This window comes from Micromonas commoda, chromosome 16, assembly GCF_000090985.2.
Source record: "Micromonas commoda chromosome 16, complete sequence".
Lineage (NCBI taxonomy): Eukaryota > Viridiplantae > Chlorophyta > Mamiellophyceae > Mamiellales > Mamiellaceae > Micromonas > Micromonas commoda.
In genome coordinates this window covers 561,116-585,953 of record NC_013053.1, presented here as the reverse complement: position 1 = coordinate 585,953, position 24,838 = coordinate 561,116, and the positions used below count along the sequence as shown (strand labels likewise).

The 24,838-nt window shown below is 65.6% G+C and overlaps 13 protein-coding genes across 13 annotated transcripts; 8 read left to right on the top strand and 5 right to left on the bottom strand.

Annotated features, from left to right (window-relative positions):
* Positions 1-202: 202 nt before the first annotated feature.
* MICPUN_64925 (predicted protein) lies at positions 203-1,333 on the top strand (the record flags this gene model as incomplete). The annotated part of the gene is made up of 1 exon (XM_002506876.1): positions 203-1,333. One exon carries the CDS (start codon positions 203-205, stop codon positions 1,331-1,333), a length of 1,131 nt encoding a protein of 376 aa, XP_002506922.1.
* Positions 1,334-1,493: 160 nt separating this feature from the next.
* MICPUN_69109 (predicted protein) lies at positions 1,494-2,357 on the bottom strand (the record flags this gene model as incomplete). Its single annotated transcript, XM_002506731.1, has 2 exons — positions 1,494-1,991; positions 2,025-2,357. Coding segments are annotated over 2 exons (831 nt in total), but the record flags the coding sequence as incomplete, so codon positions are not given.
* A 581-nt stretch (positions 2,358-2,938) lies between these two features.
* On the top strand, positions 2,939-5,267 carry MICPUN_104658 (JmjN/JmjC protein; the record flags this gene model as incomplete). Its single annotated transcript, XM_002506875.1, has 2 exons — positions 2,939-4,146; positions 4,217-5,267. The coding sequence occupies 2 exons, from the start codon at positions 2,939-2,941 to the stop codon at positions 5,265-5,267; spliced, it is 2,259 nt and encodes a 752-aa protein (XP_002506921.1).
* On the bottom strand, positions 5,241-5,999 carry MICPUN_109658 (predicted protein). The gene has a single exon (XM_002506730.1). The coding sequence runs from the start codon at positions 5,996-5,998 to the stop codon at positions 5,393-5,395; it is 606 nt and encodes a 201-aa protein (XP_002506776.1). The 5' UTR covers position 5,999; the 3' UTR covers positions 5,241-5,392.
* A 474-nt stretch (positions 6,000-6,473) lies between these two features.
* On the top strand, positions 6,474-7,591 carry PETC (cytochrome b6/f complex iron-sulfur subunit, chloroplast precursor; the record flags this gene model as incomplete). The annotated part of the gene is made up of 3 exons (XM_002506874.1): positions 6,474-6,688; positions 6,856-6,973; positions 7,304-7,591. 3 exons carry the CDS (start codon positions 6,474-6,476, stop codon positions 7,589-7,591), a joined length of 621 nt encoding a protein of 206 aa, XP_002506920.1.
* Positions 7,592-7,812: 221 nt separating this feature from the next.
* Positions 7,813-8,937, bottom strand: MICPUN_64920 (predicted protein; the record flags this gene model as incomplete). Its single annotated transcript, XM_002506729.1, has 1 exon — positions 7,813-8,937. One exon carries the CDS (start codon positions 8,935-8,937, stop codon positions 7,813-7,815), a length of 1,125 nt encoding a protein of 374 aa, XP_002506775.1.
* A 394-nt stretch (positions 8,938-9,331) lies between these two features.
* MICPUN_109656 (predicted protein) lies at positions 9,332-9,838 on the top strand (the record flags this gene model as incomplete). The annotated part of the gene is made up of 2 exons (XM_002506873.1): positions 9,332-9,376; positions 9,504-9,838. Coding segments are annotated over exons 1-2 (307 nt in total), but the record flags the coding sequence as incomplete, so codon positions are not given.
* A 27-nt stretch (positions 9,839-9,865) lies between these two features.
* Positions 9,866-11,248, bottom strand: MICPUN_98438 (predicted protein; the record flags this gene model as incomplete). Its single annotated transcript, XM_002506728.1, has 1 exon — positions 9,866-11,248. One exon carries the CDS (start codon positions 11,246-11,248, stop codon positions 9,869-9,871), a length of 1,380 nt encoding a protein of 459 aa, XP_002506774.1. The 3' UTR covers positions 9,866-9,868.
* A 480-nt stretch (positions 11,249-11,728) lies between these two features.
* Positions 11,729-13,244, top strand: MICPUN_89094 (predicted protein; the record flags this gene model as incomplete). The annotated part of the gene is made up of 2 exons (XM_002506872.1): positions 11,729-12,714; positions 12,812-13,244. The coding sequence occupies 2 exons, from the start codon at positions 11,729-11,731 to the stop codon at positions 13,242-13,244; spliced, it is 1,419 nt and encodes a 472-aa protein (XP_002506918.1).
* MICPUN_109655 (predicted protein) lies at positions 13,243-13,989 on the bottom strand. Its single transcript, XM_002506727.1, has one exon. The coding sequence runs from the start codon at positions 13,924-13,926 to the stop codon at positions 13,432-13,434; it is 495 nt and encodes a 164-aa protein (XP_002506773.1). The 5' UTR covers positions 13,927-13,989; the 3' UTR covers positions 13,243-13,431.
* A 1,647-nt stretch (positions 13,990-15,636) lies between these two features.
* On the top strand, positions 15,637-16,843 carry MICPUN_64915 (predicted protein; the record flags this gene model as incomplete). Its single annotated transcript, XM_002506871.1, has 5 exons — positions 15,637-15,934; positions 16,065-16,183; positions 16,353-16,397; positions 16,571-16,637; positions 16,740-16,843. The coding sequence occupies 5 exons, from the start codon at positions 15,637-15,639 to the stop codon at positions 16,841-16,843; spliced, it is 633 nt and encodes a 210-aa protein (XP_002506917.1).
* Positions 16,844-18,789: 1,946 nt separating this feature from the next.
* On the top strand, positions 18,790-19,703 carry MICPUN_88881 (predicted protein; the record flags this gene model as incomplete). Its single annotated transcript, XM_002506870.1, has 1 exon — positions 18,790-19,703. A coding segment is annotated over one exon (914 nt), but the record flags the coding sequence as incomplete, so codon positions are not given.
* A 2,443-nt stretch (positions 19,704-22,146) lies between these two features.
* On the top strand, positions 22,147-23,714 carry MICPUN_53618 (predicted protein; the record flags this gene model as incomplete). The annotated part of the gene is made up of 1 exon (XM_002506869.1): positions 22,147-23,714. One exon carries the CDS (start codon positions 22,147-22,149, stop codon positions 23,617-23,619), a length of 1,473 nt encoding a protein of 490 aa, XP_002506915.1. The 3' UTR covers positions 23,620-23,714.
* Between the last annotated feature and the right edge of the window lie 1,124 nt (positions 23,715-24,838).

Sequence of the window (24,838 nt, the reverse complement as noted above, 5' to 3'; positions counted from 1 at the left end):
GCCGCTGGGTCATCATTTTTTAAAAGTCAACAAGGTGATATCGTAACCACCGAGACCCACATCGTTTACCGCTCCACGCCGCGCAGGAGGTCGCACCGCTCCCACGATCAGCACGACGCCCCGACCTTAGACGCGTTGTATGCGCCAGCGATCGCAACCGGGAGGCAAGACGCTTTGAGATACGGACGGCGTCGACGACGGGATGGACCTGGCGCGGACGGTCAGCGTTGACGTCGTCGAGTGGCGGAGGGTGCAAGACGACCGCGCGTACCTGACTCGGAGGGTTCACGAGCTGACTGATGAGGTGGATGAACTCAAGGATGCGCTTCGTCGCGCCAAGGCTTCGTTAAACGCATCCAACGGAAGGCGCTCGCCGCGGTCTCGCTCTCGCACGCCCCAACGACCGCCGCGGCACCCTCCCGCGGGCACATCCGATCTACCGGGGACGCCCACCGCGTCGGTCCCGTCGCACGGGCGATCCGTCGCGCGATGGATCAGCGGGGACGCGAGCGCGACCCCACGTCACGACCCATCGACGCGGATCGGCGCCGTCTCCGCGTCGGGCGGCGGGCGATACTCGTACCGACACGCCGGTGGCGAGACGCCCATCAGGCCGGGAGACGGCGTGGGGAACGATTCGTCGACGGAGACGGACGGCGACGCTCGGTCGTTTGCCGAATCGTTCGCCACCACGCGCTCGGAGGCCAGGAGGTGGGCCACGCGCGACGAGGCGAGGGCATCGACGGCGGCGGGTCGATTGACGCACGGGCAGCGTCAGCATCAGCATCAAAATCAGCATCAGCAACATCAGCAGCATCAGCGGCGGCGGCGGGTGACGGCGACGGCGACGGCGGACGACAACAACAGGATCGACACGCCGTCGCGCGCGCCCACGCCTTGGTCGTCCGCGAGCAGGCTGGACGCGGCGGAGCGGATGGCGCTGCTCCAGGCGGAGATTGAATCGCTGAGAGTCGCGATGGAAGCTCCGTACGACGCGTCGAACGATGGGCGAGGAACGACGGGCGGGGGGATCGCGCCGGCACCCTTGGAACTTTTATTCAGCGACGGCGGCGAGCCGTTACCGCCGCATCCGTGGAGAGGCGTGAGCGGCGCCGAGCGCGTGTACGCGGCCAGTTTGACAAACTCGAGGTCGGACCAGTCCACGCGATCCACCGGCAGCGCGGCGTCCACGCCCGTGAGGGGGGAACGGTCGTCGGCGAACAGGCGGCGGCACGGGAGGAGCTCGAGCCGCGAGTCCCTCGGGTCCCCCGCTCGGCCAAAGAGGACGCCCGAGGAGGCGACGTGGGACGTGAACGTGGACGACATACTGTGAGTCAGCGAACTGCACCGTGCCGGCGGCGATCTGTATCATCGTAGCTTACATCGAGTGGAAACACCACGCACGATCGACCTCGCGTCTCCTTCGCCGCGGTCCCGTCTCCCCCGGGCCCGAACGAAGCGAAATCCAACCCTTACGTCGTCTAAAACTTGACCTACTTCTTGACCCAGTAGGTCCTCGCGCGCACAACCTCGGCCGTCTTCGGGTTCTCGTCGCCCTGCTTCATGAGCTGGTGGACCATGTGCTTCACGTCGTCGTCGGCGCGCGTGTCACCCTCCTCGTACACCTCGACGTCGCACCTCGTCTCGACCGTCTCGCCGAACGTCGCCTCGGCGCGAAACTCAATCTCAATCTCCTTCAGCTCGTACTCGGCCCACATGGACTCGGGGACGCCCTCCAGCAGCCACTCGGTGTACACGACGTTGTTGACGTGACCGTTCATGTCCATATCCCTGCGCCTGACCTGAAACGCCGCGACGTGCGCGTCCGGCCCGGTCTCCGGGAGCTTGACCACCGCGTAGTCCGGACCCATAACGGGCTCGTCGCAGAGCTGCTGGTTCTGGAACAGGTCGACAACCGCCTGGGGGATGCGAGCCATCCTCCGCTTGGCCAGGTTGAACGCGACCCACACGGAAGTGGCCCTGCCCACGGGCTTGATCTCGCACTCCGGCTCGGCGTCCTTGACGGCGCTGGGGCGGCAGTCCTCGTAGTAGAGGCTCCAGTCGCGGCGCGCGGCGAGCCTGCCCTGCGCCTCGAACCAGGTGTTGACCTGCACCTGGTCGCCCCATCGCGGGTACGAGTCGATCTGCAGGTGGAGCCTGGTGCACACCCAGACGAGGTTATCCTTGAGCATATCCGCGGGCATGGACTGCGCGCGCCCCCAGATGCCCTGCGCGTGGTTGCACGCGCACTCCTGGATCATGGACGCGACGGTCCTCATGGTGGCAGACTTGTCCGGGCCAACCTCGTCGAAGCGAACCGGGAACGTCTCGCTGAACACTCGGCCGTCCCTGACCAAGGCGCGGGAGTGCCACTCGGGAACCTCGAGGACCCCGGCGGGTGTTTCGTCGTTGGCGTCCACCTCCGCCTCCTTGGCGTCGGTCGCGATGGCACGGAGCGGCGTGAGCGAGCAACGCGACGGAGGGCGACGAACGGACGAGGTCGACGGCTGGCTGCCGCGGATGGAGGGGCGGCCCGCGGTGTTGGCGCGCGGCCTGACCGCGAGGGACGCGGGCGCGGGCGCGAGCGCGGATGGCATCGACATGGAGGCGATCGATGGGTGAACCGTAGGTCGATCGAAGCGACGCGTGCCCGTCGTGTGCCGTGCGCAGTGATCTCCTCAGCGTCCTCACGTTTCCTCGAGTCTGTGTGGCTCCCCTTTGTTCAACCTTCCACGTGGATTCCTTCAGGCCTACCCGGCTGCGACGAGACTGTTTGCTCGTGCAAAATATTAGTGTTTTACAAAGTTTAGGTTTAGCGATCACAGCCAAACAGTCACGGCGGTCGGAGTCGGCTTCAGCAAATTGGCTTTTCCGGACCTTTTCGGACCTTTTCCAGTTTCGTTGGCAACCAGCCAGAGTCACTTCCAAGGGCGGCGAGATGGAGGGCCGCGGCGGACCCGAGAGGAAGAAGGCCAGAGTCGGGGATGACGAAGGGGCGGGCGGGGACGCGGATACTGCGGGAGCGAGGCGATGCGACGACCCGGACGCACCCGTCAACCTCGACACCGCCCCGAACGCGCCCGTGCCCATCCCCGGTGGCGCGATGCGCGCGAGGAACAAGCTCATGGAGCGCGGGACCGCGAGGCTCGAGGAGATCGAGGAGGTGAACGACCGACGGATCGGCGCTAAGTTCCTCCTCGACATCGTAACCTCGCACCCGACGTGGACCGAACGCAAGATCGACGTGATGACCGCCGAGGGTTCCAACGTGTTCATCGGCGACATCAGGGTGCACCAGCCCTCGGAGATATCCACCGACGCGCTGGTGGAGCGAGTCAACCGGCGACGGTCGAGGTACGTGTGGAGCATATTCCTCTCGCAGTCCCCCGCGTGGACTGCCGGAAAGGGCGAGGGGCCCAACCTGCCGGTCGTGGAGGCTTTGTTCGATCCCATCGTCGGAAAGTGCGGAAAGGGCGCGGATTCGTCTTCGAATTTGACGTTCGGCGAAGTCGCGCCGTGCTTCGGGAACGGCGCGACTTCGCCGGTGTTGAACGTGCACCCGTCCACGCCGATGCGCTCGATCAACCTGTGGTACAGCCCCGACAGCTCGCGGAGCAGTCTGCACTTCGACGACTACCACAACGTGCTGTGCGTCGTCGCCGGAGAGAAGACGGTGCGGCTGTGGCGACCCGGCAAATTTCTCGACTTTTACGTCGACAACCCGCTGGGCGAGTCCGCGAACCACAGCGGGATAGACGTCACCTGCACCGCGTACGAGCCCGAGGCGGACCCCAAGGATTTATTCCCCGAGTTTTTCGACCACGAGGGGACCGGGTGCGAGATCCCACCGGACGAGACGCGCGTGCTCCGGGCCGGGGACTGTCTGTTCATACCGGAGGGGTGGTGGCACTGGGTGGACTCGTCGTCGGGGGCGATGGCGGTGAACTTCTGGTGGGACAGCCCGTTCGCGGCGGACCTCGCGGCTCGCGTGGAGCCCTGCCTGACGGTCGAGTCCTTAAAAGATTCAGCCCTGAACGAACGGTGCGACGGGTTGATGCGAGAGTTGAGCGCCGATTTGGCGTCCGAGTCGAGCGAGTATCGACGGCGGAAGATATTCGCGGCGTGCGGAAGAATCGAGAAGCACAGGTACGTACAGTACTTACGCACTAACACACTTACACGCTTACACACTTACACTGTGCTTACACACTTACAGGCTGGTGGCGAACCTCGCGAACAGCGAGGGCGCGAATGCGTTCCGCGGGAGGCGCGGTCTGTCCAACACCAAGTGGGGCAGAGCCGAGCTCGGCGAAAACTTCGAGGACTCGTTTCCCTTTTACGAGCGGTTCGCGGACCGGCTCTGCTACGACGTCAAGAAGATAACCTTCGGATACGGCTACGACCCGCGCGACTTTGAGAAGCGTTGGCCGGACCCCGCGCGGGACGGCGTTCCTCACCACGCGAGGAAGGAAGAACACCACGACGACGTGTTCAAGATCGGCGTCGACGTATTGTTTTTTGTGGCTTACTCCGAGCCGCAGGAGCTGTGGGACTTTCTCAAGTACCTGGCGTCGGAGCCGTACTACCTCGGCGAGGAGTCGGACGACGAGCTCAAGGCGTCGAAGCAGAACACCGTGCGGCTGCTGCTCATCGTGTTCATAGCCAACAACGACAGGGCGTGCGAGCTGCTGACGTACAAGCTGGAGCTCTGCGAGGTGGGCAAGGACGAGGACGAGGTCAAGAGGTTCTACGGGCTCGTGTACGGCGTGCTGAGCCACGAGGAGAAGGAGGCGTTCACCGCCGGGCTGCTGCGGCGGAAGGACCAGTTCAGCTGGAAGTTCTGTAAGCACGTGGCGTACAACGTGCTCGAGATGGAGGATCTGGCGGCGGTGCTGGGACGGAACGTGGCAGGACGGGGATGCACGAGCGAGGGCATGGCGCCGCACTCTGCGCACCTGGCGCAGCTCTTCGACCCGGCGCAGTTGGAGTCGACGGCGTGGCTCGAAGTGGCGACGAATCGGCTGGACGTGGCGTGGACGAAACACTGGGAGACCCAGCCGGAGCACGTCGATCCGCCGGTGTTGACGGAGGAGCAGGTGCTCGGCTTGCTGGCCGAGTTGGACAAGAGGGAAGCGGCGGAAAAGCGAATGCGAGCGATCAAAGATGGAAGAAAAGCGGAGGAGATGACGTACGCTCCCGTGGATCCGTTCGCGAGGCGGGCGGAGGATCCAGACGCCGCGAACGAGGACGAGGACAATGATAATTAGCATTGACGCTTCTGTGTGCGTTTCTATGTACCACGGCGTCGGCGTCGCGTCGGCGTATTAGTCGTAGTAGTCGTAGTCCGAACCCCCGGGTTCTTCTTCTCGATCCAACCTCACTCGTTACAACCTCACTTGTGATCGCCGAGGAGCGCGAGCTTCACGAAACCCACCAGTGAACTATCCCACACGGCGGGTGGGACGAGGTTCGTGAGCACGGACATGTCGTGAAGGCCCGGCAGATGGAGCGCGTGCGCGGCGATTGTCCACGCGGCGACGGCGACGACGATGATGAAGCCCAGGCGCGGCCTCGTGGACACCGCCGCGAGCGCGCAGACCGCCATGGCGGTCCTGCTCTTGTCCAGCGCCGCGTGTACCACCGACGCGACGCCCACCGGGTCCTTCGTCGCCGCGGCGACGAACGCGACGAGGGACACCGCGATGATCCCCCTCAGCGCAAAGGCGGTCTGCGCCTCGGCCGACTTGCGATTCTCGCTGTCCCTCCGGCGCCTGGGATTAATCGCGGCGACCGGCCCGTCGGCCGCGACGCCGCCGCCGTGGCCCTCGGTCCTCACGACATCGCCCATCGCCATGTACTTGGCGCCTTTCTTGGACGGCGGCGCCGGGGTCTCCTGCGCCCACTGCGTCGGATCCGTCTCCATTTTCTTCTTCAACCCCGCCTTGCGCATCATCTTGTAGTACATGGACTTCTTGGGCTTCTTCCCGGGAGTCTCCATGTCGCTCGGCTTGAAGGCAGTCGCGTGTCAGGAGTGCTTTGGTGCGTTTTGGAACGGCGGTGAGCGGTCCGCGCAGGTTCTTGACCACTGCGCGCGCGCAATTCTGAACTCGGTGGGCAACCCGTTGAACAAATTCTCCCTTTTTGCACGTGTTGCGTTTGGACCTGTCCTCCTGATTCGAACCTTCTCGGTTTGGCTGGTATCGGCGCCAATTTTTGATTTTCCCGGTCGCAAACCGTCATCCTCGCCCGTACATCGAAGGACTCAAGAAACGCGAGTTCAATTTTCCCCAATTCTTGAAACGAGCAGCGGCGAAATCTGATTGGCTGATGGCTGCAGGACAGGATAGAGACTGAGTTTTGGCTGGACTATCCGGATCGCCTCTAAGCGCGCCCGGAGAACGCGCGGGAACGTCATAACGACACACACCGTCAAGTGGAAAGTCAATACCATGGCTTCCATGACCTCCATGACCATGTCTGCCAAGCTCGGGTGCAACGTCCGCGGCCTCAACAAGAAGGCCGCGTCCGCGCCCAAGGCTGTGGCCCGCACCGTGAAGGCCGCTGCCGCTTCCGGCGAGGTCCCCGACATGGGCAAGCGCAACGTGATGAACCTCCTTCTCGTTGGCGCCATCGGCCTCCCCGCCACCTCCCTCGTTGGCGGCTACGCCTACTTCTTCGTGCCTCCCAGGTGAGTCTCGATCGCGCAGTCGCGTGGAGCGCATACTCCGCGCGCCTAGGGTCCGGGAAAATCTTTGCAACGTCACACTGATCGCTCAGGGGGGGGCGCTCGACGCTCCCCGCGCCTTGGACATCCGACTGACCCGTCGCGTTCCCACCTCTCCCCTCAACTAACAGCGCGGGTGGCGGTGGTGCTGGCCAGCCCGCCAAGGACAAGAACGGCAACGACGTCAAGTCCAAGGAGTGGCTCAAGACCCACCTCGCGGGCGACCGCACCCTCTCCCAGGGCCTCAAGGTGCGTATTTATTAGAGTATGACAGTTGGCAAATCGATCGTTCGGGCCGCGGTGGAGCGGGGGTCGACGCGCGCGCCGCGCGCGCGGCATGCGCGTCGAACGAACCGCGATCGACGAGTTCATGCCATCGCATGCGCACGCGCGTGCGCGCATCCCGCGATCGCGTCCGCTCGTGACGCGCGTCGCGTGGATAAGTCCCCCGGGAACGCGGCCCCGATTTTACCCTCACCCGGATAAGCGCTACGGCTTCCCAGTGGTCGAAAATAATTTGCGCGCTCTCGAGCACCTCCGCTGACCTTCCAACCTCCCCCTTCCCTTCGACCAACGCAGGGTGACGCCACCTACATCATCGTTAAGGATGACGGCACCATCGAGAACTACGGCCTCAACGCCGTGTGCACCCACCTTGGCTGCGTCGTGCCCTGGAACAAGGCTGAGAACAAGTTCAAGTGCCCTTGCCACGGCTCCCAGTACAACAACGAGGGTAAGGTGATCCGCGGCCCCGCGCCCCTCTCCCTCGCCCTCGCGCACGCCAACATCAACGAGGCGGACGTCGTCGTGTTCTCTCCCTGGACCGAGACCGACTTCCGCACCGGCCTCGAGCCCTGGTGGAAGTAAGCGGTTGGCCAATAGCCTAGCCGCGACTGTGGGAACATTGTGCGAGATGATTGATGCCTTTGTGAGGCGCGCGACTCGGTAATAGATCGAGCCGGCGCCTAGAGGCATGGAGGGTGATTGATTTCGAGCGAGTAGCATTTACTCGGCTAATATACATAAGCGTATAAAACTCACGTCCTCGCCTGTTTGGTGCCGTATCAGTCAGTCACTTGTCGACCCCGTCAAGGCTCGTCCGATTCGGAGAAGTCGCTGGGCAGTTCGCCGAGCGTGTCCCAATCCGCCGCCATCGTCGGTCTCTTCCGCTGTTCAACCCCGACCCCCGTCCCACCGCCGCCGCCGCCGCCGCGCGCCTCTGCTTCCGCCTTGCGCTTCTGGCTCAGCGCGTACCTCAGCGCGTCCTCCACGTCCCTCCCGACGGCTTCCGACTCGGCCTCGATTTTTCGCCGCGTCGCGTCCCTCGACTCGAACCTGCTCGAGATCTTATCCATCGCCTCCCTCACGGCACGTAAGGACGAGTTAAGGACGGCGTGGAACGGCCTGCCCCCGACGTCGTCGAGGACGCTGCCGCACGATCGCACGCGGAGCACCGAGGGTTTATTCAGGGTCAGGTCGCCGCCAGCTGTGTTGTCGGGCTCGGTTAAGATCGCCGCAGCCGCGGAACGCTTCAACTCGTCCGCGACGCGAGCGCTCTCGTCGTCGTCCGGGGACCTGTGCACGCGCCCGACCGCCTGTCTCTCCTGCCCGTCCCACGAGGGTTCCGAGCCGAACATCAGGGCGAACGACCCGTCGGTCAACTTGAGGGACACCACGAGCGACGCGGCGGATGAGCGATGCGACGCGATGAACCTCTGCGTCTCCTCTCCCTTCCACTCAACCTCCAGCCGCGCGCGGGCGAGCTTGTTTCGCGCGCGCACGCCGTTAGCCGTCGGCGGCGTCGCGGCCACGTGCGCCGCGGCGATGCCGTCGAAGGAGATGGGCGCTCCGACGTATCCGCCGCCGCCGTCGCTCGGGTCGAATGGCACCAGCTCCTCGCATCGATCGATGAAGGCGCGAACGCACTTGGGCGCCGCCTTGTCGTTGCAAACCTCCACGCAGATGACGCCGACGTCCGACCCGTCCGATCGCTCCAGCTCAAAGAACACGCACGGCGGATCCAACTCGCCCAGCCGCGCCGCGGAGTTTCCCGAGCACACGCCCACGTTGTCCGGCTGCGCGACGCGCAACCATCCGTCGTCGGTGACCTCCAGCCCGCCCGCGGGGAGCTTGACGTCGTGATCCACGCCGTGGTCTTCCGCCACCCTTCGACCCCGCCGGTGCGAGATCTGCAAGCCGTCGAACTTTGTCATCGCGCCTCCTCCGTGCCCCGTGTGCGCCTTGCCCGGCGAGTGTGGTGAGCAAATCTCCGCAGATCTCGTCGAAGTCCGCCTGGGAAGACACTTCACACTTTCTACAAGTGAGGCGCGCCCCGTCTCGGCAGAGAGCGCCGCGCGTTTCACACGCGTCGCGACCCTTCGACCGTCCGGGTCACCGCCGATTCCGCTCAGTCAACTCACCGATCCCAGCGTCCGCCTCGAACGCGGGATGTTCATCCCGCCTCCCGGCACGAACGCCGCGGCCGCGGAGCGGGCCCAACAGCAGAGCCGCGGGTACGTCTTGGGCATCATACTGCTCGTCCTCTTCCTCTCCAGCCAAGACTTCTCGCCGCCCGCGAGGAGGCACAGGGTCGAGGCAGCGAAGGATATTCGCGAGGGGATGAGCAAGCACAGGGAGGACGTCAAGGAGAAGGTACGCTCGCGGACCCGCCCGTCACGCGCCCAACCCTAAACAGAACGAACGCCGGCACAAAAATATCTCCCTCGCGCTCTCGTGCCGAGATGACTGACCCGCCCTAAATCCCGCGCCGTGTCCCCAGATAATCGTGGATCTGAGCGCGTCTAACGAGCGGCTGGAGACGGAAAACCGCAAGCTGAAGGTGGCGGCGATAGGCATGATGGCGCAGCTGAGGGAGCTGGGGCACCCGGCGGATGCGTCCGAGCTCAACATCAGCGGGATGGGATTGTGGACGGGTGGCGACGACGCGGGGACGGAGACAGACAAAGGAGGGGGAAGCCAGCCGCGCAAGGCTGGACCCAAGGCGAAAAAACCGGCGAGCGACGGCGGCGGGACGGAGACGGAACGGCGCCTGAGTTAGTCAGCGCGCGCCTCGACGACTGAGAGTTACCCGTAATCTAACCTCCTAACCTCGTGAACGTACTTCGCGTCTCTAAACGTAGTTCATCACTTCGAGCCGAAGAGCCCGACCAGCGACCGCTTGTTCACCTTCCCCATCGCGTTGCGCGGCACGGCGTCCACGACCACGACCACGCCCGGGGCCTTGTAACTCGCCAACCTGTCTCTCAGGAACGCGCGCAGTGCCTCCGCGGTGGGCGGCGGCGAAGAAACCAGGCCACAGTCCGAGCCGCCGGGCCCGGGCGCCAGCACGCACCCCACGATCTCGCCGTAGACGTCGTCCGGAACGCCGCAAACCGCGCACTCACCCACGCCGGGGTGCTCCAACACCGCGGACTCGATCTCCAGCGCGCTCAGCTTGTACCCGCCGTGCTTGATGATGTCCACGGAGGTCCGACCCATGATCCCGTACCCGAGGTTTTCGTCGTACTCCACAGAGTCACCCGTGAGAAAGTATCCGTCCTCGTCGAAGCACGCCGCCGTCGCCTCCGGCCTGCCGACGTACCCACCGAACACCCCCGGGCCCTTGACTCGAAGCTCCCCATCCACGAGCTTCACCCGCACGCCCGGTAAGGGATGGCCGACGCGCCCGGGTACGCGTCGCCCGCGCAGGGGTTGCGACAGCGCCATGCCAATCTCCGTAGCGCCGTACCGCTCCAACAACTCTTTACCATTTGTTAACTCAGACCACCGCTTGGCGACGGGCGTTGGCATCGCCGCGGACCCGCTGACGCACAGCCTCAACTTGGACGCGGCGGCGGACATCTCCCGCCGGCGTTCCTCGCTCTCCACGGCGTCGTACGCCTGGATCAGACGCACGTACATGGTGGGCACGCCCATGAAAATCGTCGTCGGAGTTTGTCTATTTGTTTGTTCATAGTCATCAACGACGACCCGCCACCACTGCGTCGCGGAGAACTTGGCGCAGAACGTCACCTCGGCGCCGACGGCGTGCGCGCACATCCACGCGTTCACGATGCCGTGCACGTGGTTCAGCGGCAGCGCGTGAAGGATCTTATCCGCGCCGTTCCAGCCCCACGCCTTTGTGAGAGATTTGATCTGTGCGGCGAGCGACGCGTGCGTGTGCAGCGCGGCTTTCGGCGCGCCGGTCGTGCCGCTGGTGAAGATGACGAGGGCGCCGTCGTTTGGTGTTGGTTCGGGACTGTTCGTCAAGTCGTCGCGCGATGCGACGTCGCGATCGCGAGGGACGTCGTCGATGTATCTCAAGGCTCGAACGGGGCACAAGTCACCCAGGTCCGCGACTTTGTCGAGCAGGTTGTCGGTGACGAAGACGATCTCCACCCGCGCCTCGCGTATCGCGTGCGTGAGCTCCCCGATGGGATGCGAGGGAGACAACGGAACCGCTATCCATCCGAGCCGCCACACGGCGAGCATCGCGGCGCAGTATTCCGCGCCGGGGAGCGCCATCACACCGACGGCCTTTCCTCTGCCTCTCTCCTCGAGGCTTCCGCCCACATCGAAGCCAAAAACTCCGGCCCAGTCGGCCGCGTAAACGACGGCTGCTTCCTTCAGTTCGCGGTAAGTCACCCGCCTGCCGTCATCGGATCTCACAACTGCCACATTATCCTCGACCAGCTCCCGGGCCGCCGCTCGCCACACCTGCATCTTCGGTGTGAGCCCCCCGTGCCGAGGTCTCGGGGAAATACGTCTTCAGTTGTTCTTTCCGACCTGACTTGTGAGCCGCGTTCAAACGTGCCAGGTCAGCGTTGGCGCCAACACTTCCCGGGCGCACCGCTCGACGCCCATCGACGTAAACGCGCGTTCGACCCCGTCGACCGCATTCTCACGTCACCCACCGGCGCCATGTCCCCGCCACCGGGAGTCCATCCCGGTGGGCACCCAGCCTCCGACGCCATGTACGGAACGACGACCGCGGCGGACGCCACCATGAACGAGAGATACTTTTCGCTGTACGCCAAGGGCAAGACCCCGCCCGGTTCGTCCACGCCGGCCGCGGAGGCGCGCGACGCCGGGGACGACGCGCCGCCGCATCGCAAGTGGAACCACCTCCCTCTCGACTCGATCCGAGCCGAGTTTCCCGCGCTGACCGACGCCAACCACGACGGGTGGGCGTTCATGGAAAACGCGGGCGGATCTCAGGTGCCGAGACGCGTGGCGGACGCCGTGCACCACTACATGTGCAACAACTACGTTCAACTCGGCGCGGGGTACCCTCACAGCGACAGGGCGGACGCTACCGTGCACAGGGCGCACCAGCTCGTGAAGACGTTCGCCGGGGTGCGGCCGTGCTCCGCGGGGGGCGCCGGCGGAGAAGTCATCCTGGGCAGCTCGTCGACGCAGCTGCTCGCCACGCTCGCGTCGTGCTTCGACGTGCTCCACTCGGTAGGGGACGAGATCGTGGTGCAGCGCGCGGGCCACGAGGCCAACATCGGGCCGTGGGTCAACCTCTCGAAACGGTCGGGGGCCAAGCTGAGCTGGTGGTATCCGGGCCCGAACGGCGGCGCCGGCGAAATCGCCGATTTGGAACAGATCCTCACCAAGGACACCAAGATCGTCGCGCTGTGCCACGTGTCCAACTTATTGGGCGAGATCATCGACTTGCCACGCATCGTGACGGTGATTCGATCCCGGGCGGCGAGGGACTGCCAGATCATCGTCGACGGCGTCGCGTTCGCGCCGCACCGACCGATCGAGGTGGACAAATGGGGCGTGGACTGGTACGCCTTCTCGCCTTACAAGGTGTACGGACCCCACGTCGGGGCGCTGTTCGGCAGCGCCAAGGCGTTGGAGCTCGTCACCGGACCGAACCACTATTTCATCGACCCGAAGCAGGTGCCCTACAAGTTCGAGCTCGGCGGGTGTTCGCACGAGGCGTGCGCGGGTTTGGTGGCCATGGGCGGGTACCTCCGCAGGTGAGTTTATTTAATCTTTCTGTTGTATGGGCAATTTGAATGACGTGGTTTTTAACCTCCGCAGGCTCGTCACCGGCGTCCAGCCGAACGACCCGAGCCTCGACAGGGCACCTCACGACCTCAACATCGCCGGGGATCTCGACCCGACGCGCGCGGAGTGCGTCGCGGCGTGCGAATATATGACGAGGCTGGAACAGACGCCGCAGACGGTTCTCGCCGGTTATTTATCTCGCATGCACGAGCGGGGTTTCGTTCGCGTCATCGGGCCCCTCACCGACGACCCGAACGTGAGGGTGCCCACGTTTTCGTTCGTGCCCACGACGGGGGGCGTGACCGTCGCGTCAGTGGTCGCCGCGGCGCACGCGTCTAAGATTGCCATACGTTCGGGGAACATGTACGGGGTGAGGCTGCTCGAGGATCTGAACATCGACCCCGAGGTTGGCGTGGTGCGGGTGTCCTTGGTGCATTACAACACCGAGGAGGAGGTCGCGGCGCTGATCACCGCGCTTAACGAGGTTCTGCTCGGATGAGATGAAACAGATGAGATGGTCTTACATTACAAAAAACAATGGGGCGCGGATCACGGGGCGCCCGTCAAAAGAATTCTTTCTGAACATTCGCTGCTCTTTCTTCTCTGAAAACACTCTGCTCGCTTGTTGTACATCGAACCGTTGTTGTAACGATTGTAATCCAAACTGTTTGTACACGAACGGACGCTCACCTCGACAGGTACTGGACCGACATCCCCGCGCCCTTCTCCTGCATGTTGCCCTCCGCCGCGAGGGTGACGACGATAAGATCAATCCACCCCGGCTTTGACGCGTCCGCCTGGTGAAGGTCGTCGGCGTCGTGCCAGCACTTGGCGTCGTCGAGGAAGATCATCGACCCCGGTCCGAGGTGGTGGCTGAAGAATGGCTCCTCCGTCTCCACGTCCGGCTTGCTCCCGTCCGGTCCACCGGCGAACACGTACGTCCTCCAGTCCTTCTTCACGTTGACCGAGCCGAGGCACCCCAGCGCAACGTAGTCGAACCCGTCCTGGTGCATACCCTCGGGCACCACCTGACCGCGCATGTCCGGGACGGACTCGTCAGATTTGATGCGTATGACGTGCACGCCGACGTCCAGGAACGGCCTTCGGGCGAACCGCGGATCCATGCGAACGTAGTTGCAAAAGCGGTGGACGATTTCGTTAAACGCCGGCTCCGACGCCATTTTTGGGCTCACGCGGTTAAAGCGCCGCCCCTTCTTCGCGTGCTCGTAGTAATCGTCGGACGCCGCCTCCACGTTATCCTCCCTGCCGGTGAACTTGTACTTGGCAGGTTGGTTGAACTTGGGATCCGGGACCTCGACGACGGCGCCCATGACGCTAGCCCCGTGCGTGACCACAGCGCCCGGGTCGAAATCCTCAATCTGGCCGCTAAAAGCCTTCATGCGAAGGTCGTCCCGGAAGTTCGTCGCGATGGCCGCGACGTTCGTGGACGGGGACGGGAAGAAGTAACGGTACTTACTGTACGCCCTGAACCGACCGATGCCGATGTTTGCGACGTACGGGTCACGCGCCAGCGCGTCGTAGTGCGCGGTAAAGTCCCACGCGGGGTAAGAGGCGAAATCGTGCACCAGGTACAGGAGGCCCGCGTCGGGGGTGCCGAGGGCGGTGACCGCGTTCCTGTCCTCCGGCGCCTCGTTCTGCGGCTCGAACGCGTCGCCCTCGTCGAGGGAGTCCTTCTCCACCATCGTCTTGATGCCCGCGTGCGCCTCGTCTTCCGAGCCGAAGAACCGGCGCCACATGGAGCGCGTGAGCGCGTCATTCGCGCTCAGCTCAGCCTCCCCCGGGTGCACGATCTCCACGTCTCGCACGCTGGGAAGGCTTCGAAGGTCGGCGATGAGCTCAGCCTCGCGTTCCTCCGCGGTGGGGCCCGTCGTGATGGACGCGTCGTTGGACATGAAGTCGTAATCGGGCCACGCGAACGCTTCGTCGTCGAGCTCGGGTCCGAGGTCGATGGAGAACTCGGGTCGCATGAGCGGCGCGACGACCATGGTGACGTACGACAGGGAGGCGTCGGTGGGGTGCGTGGCGGCGTTGAGCGACCCGATGTTGAAGCCGGCGTCGGCGACCGCGGACGATATCGTCTGCGTCGGGGATGGGGGGAGGGGCGGTCGAGGTCGGCGTTGGGACGCGGGAGATATTTTTTCGCGGACGTTTGAAAAGGACCGGCGGGCGTGACGCGGCGCGCACCTGTAGGACGCCCGGGGAGTTGCGGGCGAGGATCGTGAACGCGGTCTTGTCCGCGTCGTGCGAATCACCGCTTACCCCGGTACCGCGGCCGCCCCCGGAGCTCGCGCGCGCGAGGAGGCGGACGCGGCGGGGCGCGCGCTTGGGCGAAGCGCGCGTTGTCAACCTCGCCGCGGCCCATTTTGTTTTTCCCGAGCGCCGCGCCGAGCTTGGCGGGGCGGGGCGCGGGTCTGTTCGCGCCGGAGGAAGAAGAGCCCGGGCCTGCTGCATGTCTCGTGCTGACCAGCGCGAGAGGAACGAAGGGTATCGAGAGTCTCACGGGCGGGGCGCGTGGTGAAAGCGTCGACGCGTGCATTTGAGTGCCCCCAGCCAGAGGCAAAAGGCAACCGACGTCCGACCTGGCAGCCCAAAAAGCCCAATTTTCCGCGCGAAAAAATCGAAAATCGGCGAGAGATCTCATGATTCTGCCGCTGTTTCCAGCAACGGCCCTCCCGCCTTTATTCGAATTTTTACGGTTTGAACCGCCGGTTTGAACCGCCGGTTTCCCGCTCTCTCGGAGCTGGGTGTTTTTTGGCTCGCACTCGCACTGTGTGACGTGTGACGAGCGGTGTTGGCTGTGCCTGCACATCACAAACTGCAGGCGGCAGGGCGGTGACCCGCTCGACCTCGACGACGATCAACCCAGGACGATGCTTCAGGCGGCGCATCACCCGAACGTGCAGCACCTCATGGCTGAGGAGAGGATGAAGCCGCTGAAGTGTCCCTCCCCGGTCACCGTCGCGGCCGCGCACATCGCCGCGAAGCACGGGGTGGTGGTCAAGATGCGCGGAACGATGGGAAGCCCAGGGGGACAGGCGCCCGGTGATTCCGAGGCTTCTGGGGGTGAAAACGACGCGACGTTCTTCGTCTTCGAGGACGACAAGGAAAATGTCGATCCGAAGACCGGCGTGAGCGCCAGGCTGAGCTCCGGGGCGGGCTCGCGGAGCGGTGCGCGCCTCGACGATCCTTTCCCGCGCGGGCGATTTTTGGGGCGAGATTTTGGTATTTTTTGGCTGTTCGCCAAACGTCTCGCGCGCGCGAAGAACTGACCCGTATCGCGCCCATCCTTCCACCGCAGACGAGTTTGAGGTCGCGTTCGGGGTTCCCAGGGACCCCGCGAGGGTCGCCGAGGCGGCGGTCGGGGCTCCGAGCCGCCAGCCCCTCGCCGACGTGACCGCCAGATACGTAACCCCGACGGTGCGTGAACCCTGTCCGGAAAAATATCAACAACCTGCGGTTTGCCGCCCGCGCCTTTTTTCTTTTTCAAAGCGCAAAGTTCGAATATTGGGCGCGCGCGGGAAAACGCGCGGATCGCGCAGAAAGACGCGGCGAATCGCTGATCAAAACCCGCGTTCCACCCCCACAGGCACGTCTCTCAGTGGGAAAGGCCGTGATCAAGGCTGACGAACAGGTACGTGCGAGCGACGCCCGCGTGAACCGCGCCGATCGCGCGCCATTTTTCCAAACTCAAAACTTAAAAACAGCTTCCAGAAGCCGTCGACGACTCCCGTCGCCGATGCTCGCGCGCGAACACGTCCGACGCGTGATCTGACCCAACACACCTCGCCGATTCATCCCACGCAGGGTTTGTCCAATCGCGTCCGCGTGATCAGGGCGACGGACGAGAACGCCGCTCCGAATGGCGAACGAGGTGCGACTGGCCCACAACCTCTAATCGTCGCCTCATGTTTCACTTCACTTTGGCTCGCGCCGACTCTCCGCTGACTTTCCCGTCCTTCGTCTCGTCCGACAGAGAGCGCGAAACCCGGTTTGAGCACGATCGGTTTGAAGCGACCCGAGGGGCCCGGCCTGGACCCGGCCAAGAGGCGCAGGGTGCTCCGATTCGTGATCAGGTGAGCGGGCCGAGAGAGAAGAGGCGGGGTTTGATTGCGCGAAATCTCGCGCGAGATTGCGCTAATGGGGCGCGGGGCGGCGGCGCCGAGGAACGCGACGCCGCGACGCGAAGCGTGACATCTACGGATGACCACTTAGACTATCGACGATAGGGAGGGCCTAGGACCCTCAACAGCAGCACTTTTTCATTCATGTCATCGGTTCACGCCGATCGCGTCGCCAACCGCCGGGGCCGCGCATCTCGGATAAATTTTATAACGGTCAGATTCGTGCGTTTCTGCCCTCCCTGATCGGCGGTTGGTTCGGGAGAACGTCCGAGAACGTTGTTGCGCGTCAAACTTTTTCAAACTCGGCAACCCCCCGTTTTGGAGAAGGAGAAGGAGCAACGACGCCTCCTCTCGACGACCGCGGCGCGCGCTCCTGTCAAAGGACCGCTTCGCGCGTGCTCGCACCCTCCGCTTCGCGCCGCACCGCGTAAGGAAGCCGGACGCCGCGCGGCGACGGTCACCCCTGGGTCCTGCCCCCCGTTCGTTGCTCGGGACGAGTCGCGCCCCGATTTGGCCTAGGAGAGCGCTGCGGTGATGGCGGTCGGGACTCCCGGGCGGGGCGCGTCCGCCGTGGACGACGCGTCCGATTTCATCAACGTGTTCAAGCTGTGCGGTCTCGACCAGATGACCAACGCCACGCGCGAGGGCGAGGTCACGACCGTGGTCGACCGCGGCCTCGGTCGCAAGGTGGTGCTCGTCACCGGCAACGTCCCGGCTGCGAACTTTGTCCGAGTGCCGAAGATCGGCAAGCCCCCGCTGGGTTTAACCGGGCGCTACGTGTACGCGCAGGTCAAGCTGGACCCCGAACGGTTCTACGCCGTGCACGTGGACTGCCTCTGCGTCGACCCAACCGCCAAGAGCGGCGCCGCGACGGGGTTCACCGTCGGTCGCACCACGGTCAGGCTGTCGTGCTCCAACCTGTACAAGCGCAAATCGTCGCGGCCGGATCCGGCGGGGGCGGCGGCGACCACCTTGAGCGGCAGCGCGGTCAACTTCGTTCACGAACCTCCCGCGCGCAAGTGGCACGTCCTCGTATTCGACACGCACGGCCTCGTCAGGCGAGCAGCGCCCCCGGAGACGGGCGCCAAATCGCGAGGTGTCTCCAAACCGGCCGCGAGCAAGGAACCCCCGCGGTTCGACTGCGTCAAGAGCATCCAGCTCGGCGGGAACTGCGCCGTTCGCAACGTGTTCACCTCCGACACCCTCTACGACGCCGAAACGTTGCCCAAGGACATGCACCTCTCGTCGAAGCCCGGGGTGGACGTGGTGTGGCATCGCGTGGGGGGCGTGGATCCAAACCCTGTTAATAAGGGGCGGTCCAAACGTGTCGACCCGTTCGCTCCCCCGCGAACGGGACCCACCAACAAGGCCATCCCCCCGGGCGCCGACGCCGACGACGCCGAGCTCCCCACCTCCGCGCCGATCGTCGCCGTGCCGCACACGACGAACATGCCGACGACCCCGTACGCCACGCACGACGACGCCACGATCGAGGCGCGAAGGGCCACCCCCGCGAGGGAGCGTCGACCCTTCTTCGACGACGAAGCCGTAAAAACAAACGACAAAAAAACGTCAACCGGCCCGCGTCCGTCGTCGCCCCCGCTGGTGGGCCACGAGGACGCGTCCCTGGACCAGCCGCCGTCCCCGCCCGCCGCTAGGGGCACCGCCCGTGCGGCTACTTCCGCCCGGGGCAAGCCGAGGGCGGCTCGACCGGCGTCGTCGCGGCTGAACGCTCCATCTCGCGGCGACCCGTCGGGCGACGTCGGTTTCTTCGGCGACGGCGGCGCGGGCGGGCTGCGATCGAGCGCGCGACCCGTGTCCGGCGCCGTGAGCGACGTGGACGCGCTCACCGGCATGCCGTACGCGATGGAAGGCGCGAAGGCGCCTTTCGCTCGCGGGGCGATGGGTGCCGAGGGTGACGCGCCACCCGCTTTAACGCTGACGCGGGCAATCGGCCTCACCGGAGAGTTTCCGGGCGCCGTCGCGTGGTGCCCGGATGGCAACACGGTGGCGTATCCGGTCAACTCTCTCGTCGCGTTGCACGACGTGCGAACCGGCACGCAATCGCACTTGTTCGGCCACACCGACAGGGTCCACCTGACGTGCTTCTCCAGGGACGGGCGCGTGCTCGTCACCGGGCAGCGGGGACGGCATCCGGTGGTCAAAGTTTGGGACGTCGCAAACGGGGGCGTTCAGGCGGCGACGCTGTACGCGCACGCGTCGGGTCTCAAATCCCTCGACGTGTCCCCGTGCGGGCGCGCGGTGGTCGCCGCGGGGACGGACACGAGCGGTCGGCAGATGATCGCCGTGTGGGACATCGGGCGAGCGATGCGCGGGGGGTTCGCGCCGATGACGTTACGGCACCGCACCGACTACCACGTCAACTGCGTCAAGTTTTCGCCCTTCGAGGAGGACCACGTGGTGACGTGCGGCAAGAACTCCATTCGCACGTACAGGCTGCGCAAGGGCCAACTCCGCGGGTGCAGCGTGGACCTCGGGGACCTCAAGCTGTCGAAGCTGGCGCCCAAGTCGACGCAGTTCAACCGCAGGGACGACTTCGAGTTGAACGACTTTACGTCGCTGGCGTTTGAAATCGGGTACGGCGTGTCGGATCTCAACCAGAAGAAAGTCTTTTGCGCCACCGTCACGGGCGCCGTGGTTCAGGTCAACTACGGCAGAAGGCAGCTCGAGCGCGTGTTCCAGCTGCACGACGACAAGATCAACGACCTGCGAGTCTGCGAGGGTTTCGCCGTCACCGCGTCGGACGACGGGTTCCTTCGCGTGTGGCCCGTCGATTTCTCCGATTTTTTCCTTGAGGCGGAGCACGAATCCGCCGTCACCTCGTGCTCGGTCTCCGCCGACGGCCTGCAAGTCGCCGCAGCGACTAAGACCGGCAGCCTCGGGGTTCTAGACATCCCCTCGCACGCGTACCGCACGCTGCTTCGCTCGCACGCCGGCGCGGTGACCGGCGTCGCGTTCGACCCCGACCCGGAACGAGACGAGATGGCGACGTGCTCCGCGGACGGAACCGCCCGCGTGTGGGATTGCGCCAGCGGCGAACAGCTGTACGAGTTCGCCGGCGACGCCGGAGAGGTGGCGTGCGCCGTCGCGTACCGCCCGGGTGGCCACGGCGGGCTCGGTTTGTCCGGCAAGAACAAGGCGGGGAGGGCGCTTGCGGTTGGCTTTAGCGCCGGCGTCAGCAGGGTGTTCGACGTGGAGACCACGTCCACGCTCGCGCAGCACCGGCAGCACAAGGGCGACGTCGTCGCCGTCCAGTTCACACCCGACGGGTCACGCATGATCACCGCGGGTGCCGAGGGCAACCTGTGCGTGTACGACGCGAAGAACGGGTACCTGCCGGTCAAGTACCTGGCCACCGCGTTGCCCACCGACCGAGTCCGAGCCTGCGTTTCGCCCTGCGGTAAACTCCTCGCCACGATCGGCCCCAACGGCGAGACCGTCCTGACGTTCGACGTCGAGACGTTGAAGCTGCGATCGCCCGCGCTCGTGCCCCCGAGGCTCGTACGGACCGGCGGCAGGTCCAAAGTTCACGCCTTTGCCTTTACGGCCGACGGTAAATCCATCGTTATTTCAAACGACGACGCCGCCGTGTCGAGGCACAGCTGTGCGGACGAGCGCGGCGACGGCGCGCCGCACGCCGTCGGCCGGGGCCTGGTCACCGGAGGCGTGGACGCGGTGGCGGTGGACGCCACCGGGACGCTCGCGGTCCTCGGCGGCCGGGACAAGTCGCTCATCGCGCTTCCCCTAGCCGGATTGCGGGAACCCTTCGCGCCCGTCGAATGCCACTCGAACGTTCCATCGCAGGCGTACGGCGCGCACTGGGGCGCCGTGCACGCCGTCGCGTTCGATTCACACGGCGTACGGTGCGCGAGCGTCGGAGACGGCGACGCGGTGTACGTCTGGAGCGTCGACGCGCGCGCCGGTAAGGCTCTCGCGGCGAATAAAGCCCGCGATGGATACGTCAGCTTCGACGTCGGACCCGATGTACACGGCAATAGGGTCGAAGACGCCGACGCCGGGGACTCCGACGACGCGGGTTCGATCCCCGGAGGGGTCGACGACGATGCCGAACCCGGCGAGCCCGGTGACGCGTTTAAGCACAAACCCAAGCTCGCGGCGACGCCCGAACACGAGCGGGGCATCCTCAAGAAACATCCCACCCCGGCCAAGTCCGCGCTAAAGACGGCCGGTAAGTACGGCGGCGGCGGCGACGGCGAGGACACGCGCGTCGAGGAACCCGCCGGCGACGACGAGGACGAAGTCGAGGCTGAAGACGTGTACTCCGCGGAGGTTCCAGTCCCGAATGAGGACCGACCGGAGCCGCCCGTCGAGCAAAAAGTCGCGAAGAGCCCTGCCGGTGATACATCGGCGCCCCGACCCGCGCATCCGCCCGGGAAGAAACCGACCGTGCACGCGTCGATCCGCCCCGCGCGCGTCATCGGACTCTCCACGGGCGCCGCCACCGCCGGGAACGAGTCCACCGAGAGCGCCGCCGCCGTCGCCGCCGCCACCGCCGCGGCGCCCGCGCTCTTCGTCCCCGAGCTCGGATCTGTTTTATTCGCCGCCGGTTGCGACGTCGTCATCGAACGCGTCGGGGGAGAGCGTCAGCAGGCGCTCCTCCGCCGCCACCCGTATCCCATCACCGCGCTCGCGCACCACCCGGAGACGAGGCGGATCGCGTCCGCGTCGGCTTCGGACGTCGGACAATTCGAGGGAGCGGAGGGTCCCGGCGAGTGTGTGGTTTGCGTATGGGACGCGTCCACCGGCGCGTGTCTCACCGAGCTCGTCCACGAGAGGGCGGGCGGATGCGTCGTGTCGCTTCAGTTCTCCCCGGAAGGCGCGCTTTTGCTATCCGCGGGGGCGGACCCGGATGGGGCGCTTCGCGTGTGGGACGTATCATCCGGCGCGAGGGTGCTGGCGGCGTCGGCGAACGCGCCCGTCGCCGCCGCGGGGTGGTGCGTACATTCGCCGAGGGCGGAATTTTTCACCGCGGGCGCGGATGGCGCGTGGTTGCACTCGCTGCAGGACGAGCAGGGGACGACGGGGTCGCACACCGTCGCCAAAATCGCGTTCGACGACGACGACGACGAACGAGCCGTTACGGCCGTTACAGCCGACGCGACGCGGGGGAAACGAGGGTTTGGACGCGGGGCAAGTCCGGTGTGCACGGCGGCGTGCGTGGCGAGCGACGGGTCGTTGTTCGTCGGGGACTCGCGCGGCCGCGTGTGGCGATCTCCGATGCGAATCGGCCTCGACGAGAGCGCCGACGGCGCGGTACCGAGCCTGGCCAAGTGCTGCGACGCCCTGCCCGCCGGCGAGGCGGTCACCGCCGTGAGGGCGCTGCCCGGCGGGAGGCTGTTCGTCGGCGGCGCGAGACGCGCGAGGGTTTGGATTAACGAACTCGACGGCCGCGGATGGGAGGAGGTTGGCGAGCTCGAGCTCGACGGCGCGGTCGTGGCGGCCAACTTTGACGCGGGAAGTTCTGTCGGAAGGGGCGTGCACGCCGGATCCAACCCTAACCCTAACCCTAAACCCGAACCGTGGGGCGTCGTCACGACGTCCGCCGGGAGCGCGTGGCTCGTGGAAATCGCCACCGGCACGGCGAGGGCGCTGGTGCAGGCGCATCCCCTCGACGTGGCGCACGCGTCGTTGAAGACGCTGGGCCACCGAACGTGCTTGGCGACGACGTCGGTGGACGGCACCGTCCGCGTCTGGGACTGCGCCGCGGGCGCCAAGGTTCTCGAGGTGCACGCGGACGTCTCATCACTTTCTACCAGAGCCACGCGAGCCGTTGTTTCCCCCGACGGGACGAGGCTCTGCATGGGATGCGGCGACGGCGGCGTCGCCGTCGTCGCCGTCGGCGCCGGCGTCGGCGGGGCGGCTCCGGGTGTCCAGGGACCGGTTCGACACGCGCGAGCGCACCCCTCGGGCGCAGCGGTGGTGCACGCGTCCTTCCTCCGAACGACCGAAGCTTCCTTTGAATCGGGACAGGGGCGTCCGGTACTTTCTCGTCTGCTCACCGTCGCCGCGGACGGGTCGATATCGCTCACCGACGTCGCTTCGTGCGAGTGCAGCCAGCTGTTTCCCGGACTTTCAAACTCTTCTGGCGACTCAAACGCGAGTGGTGACCCGGTGGTGGCCGCCGCCGTCTCGGAACCCGCCGTCGGCTCCGGGGAAATCTTAATCGCACTCGCCAGGGCGTCTAGTTTACAGACAGTCTCGGTCACGATCGGGACCAAGTCCGAGCTCCGGTCCACGTTCAAGCCGACACCCCGGGGCACGTACGTCACGTCACCGGGGATGTGCGCGTGGTCGGAGACAAACAGAGGCGTGTGCTACTACGCGTCTCGCGCCACGGGCGGGCGGGTGGTCCAGTTCGACGCCATAAAAGGCGAGGTGATCGGAGTGATCGAGTGCGATGCCGGGGCGGGTTCGGGGGGGCCGTGGTGCGTCGCGGTGACGGAGCGGAAAGGGAGGGACGCGTTGGCCGTCGGCACGGCGCGCGGCGTCGAGTTTGTGTCGGTGAACGGGGACGGAGTCGGAGTCTCCGGCGAAGTTTCCGGCAGAAAACAACGTAGCGGGACGTGCGCGATGGCGAACGGCGCTCGGCACGTGGCGTGGACGGACGACGGGGCGGACGCGTGGGTGTGCAGCGGGACGTGCGCGTACCTGGTCGCCGACCCGTTCGGTCAGCTCGAGAGTAACCGATGAGGACGAGTCGTTTCAACCTACGTAGACTACCTTCGCGAGTGTTAATTAACGTTACCAGTCTCTGGGGGCGTTTGCCTGCCGAGGCGCGTTTCTGCCCCGCTGTCCCATCCTAGACCCTCCCCCGCGCCCGTTCTCCCTCCCCGCCTCCCCACCACCGCCCGTCGCGCGCTCGTAGTCGCTCCTCAGCGCCGCGCGTCGCTCCGCGTCCGTCTTGGAGGCGGGCGCGGCGTAGCTCGGCTGACCCGGCCAAGGTCCCGCCGCCTGTCCCTTTGGCCGAATGTTCAGCGCGGGCACCGGCTGCTCGCGTTGTCTCGGCGGGGGCGCCAGGCCGTAGTCGCTCAGGTCCGAGTCCGAGTCCCCGCCCATCATGAACTTATCCATCTCGATCTCCGCCGCCGTCTTGCCCGCGCGCGACGGGTCGTTCAACACGCGGCGCACGGGCGACGGCGTCTCAGCCTCCTTGGCCATCCGCCGGAACGATTTCTTCTCCACGAACGCGTCGAGATCCTCCTCCATGCTGGCCATGCCGCCGGAGTACCGATCGTGTCTTTTCACCGGTACCGCGCGCGCTTCCTCGAAGTCGTCCATCTCCCACGGCTTCTTGGTCCGGACGGGCGGGGGCGGTTGGGACGGTTGGTGGCGCTGTTGGGGCTGTTGGGGTTCCTCGTGGGGTTCCTCGTCGCTCTCCCCCTCGCTCTCCGAGTACTTCCCCCTGGGTCGCCCCGCGCGTCGCTCCCGCTGCTCGATCGCAGCCTTGCGCCGGAACACCGCCATGCCCACATCCTCGGTCTTCGCGCCCGTCTTGCCCACGCGCGGTGTTCGCTTGCCGGTGAAACCGTCGGATCGGTCGGATCGGTTTATGGGTCGACGCGGCTCGCTCGGTTTTGCTGCGCCGCCGCCGAAGAGGCTCTCGTCGTCCGCGCGGTCAGCCCGCAGCGCCGCGTTTGACTCATCGCCGTGCCGCGTGTCGCTCGAAGACATCGCCATGTCGATCAGCTCGTCCAACTTACCCGCCGCCCTCACCTCCGCGTACACGCGAGCGCACGGTCCCGCCAGCGCTTCCAATTTTTGCCACAGGTCAAACGCGGGCGACATGAAGTGCTGGTACTTCTTCATCACCGCGGTGAACTCTTTGATGCCGATGCTCCCGTCGCCGTCGGCGTCCATGTCTCGTATGATGGAGTCGATGCCCTTGGCGAAACCCCCGACGCCGCCAAAG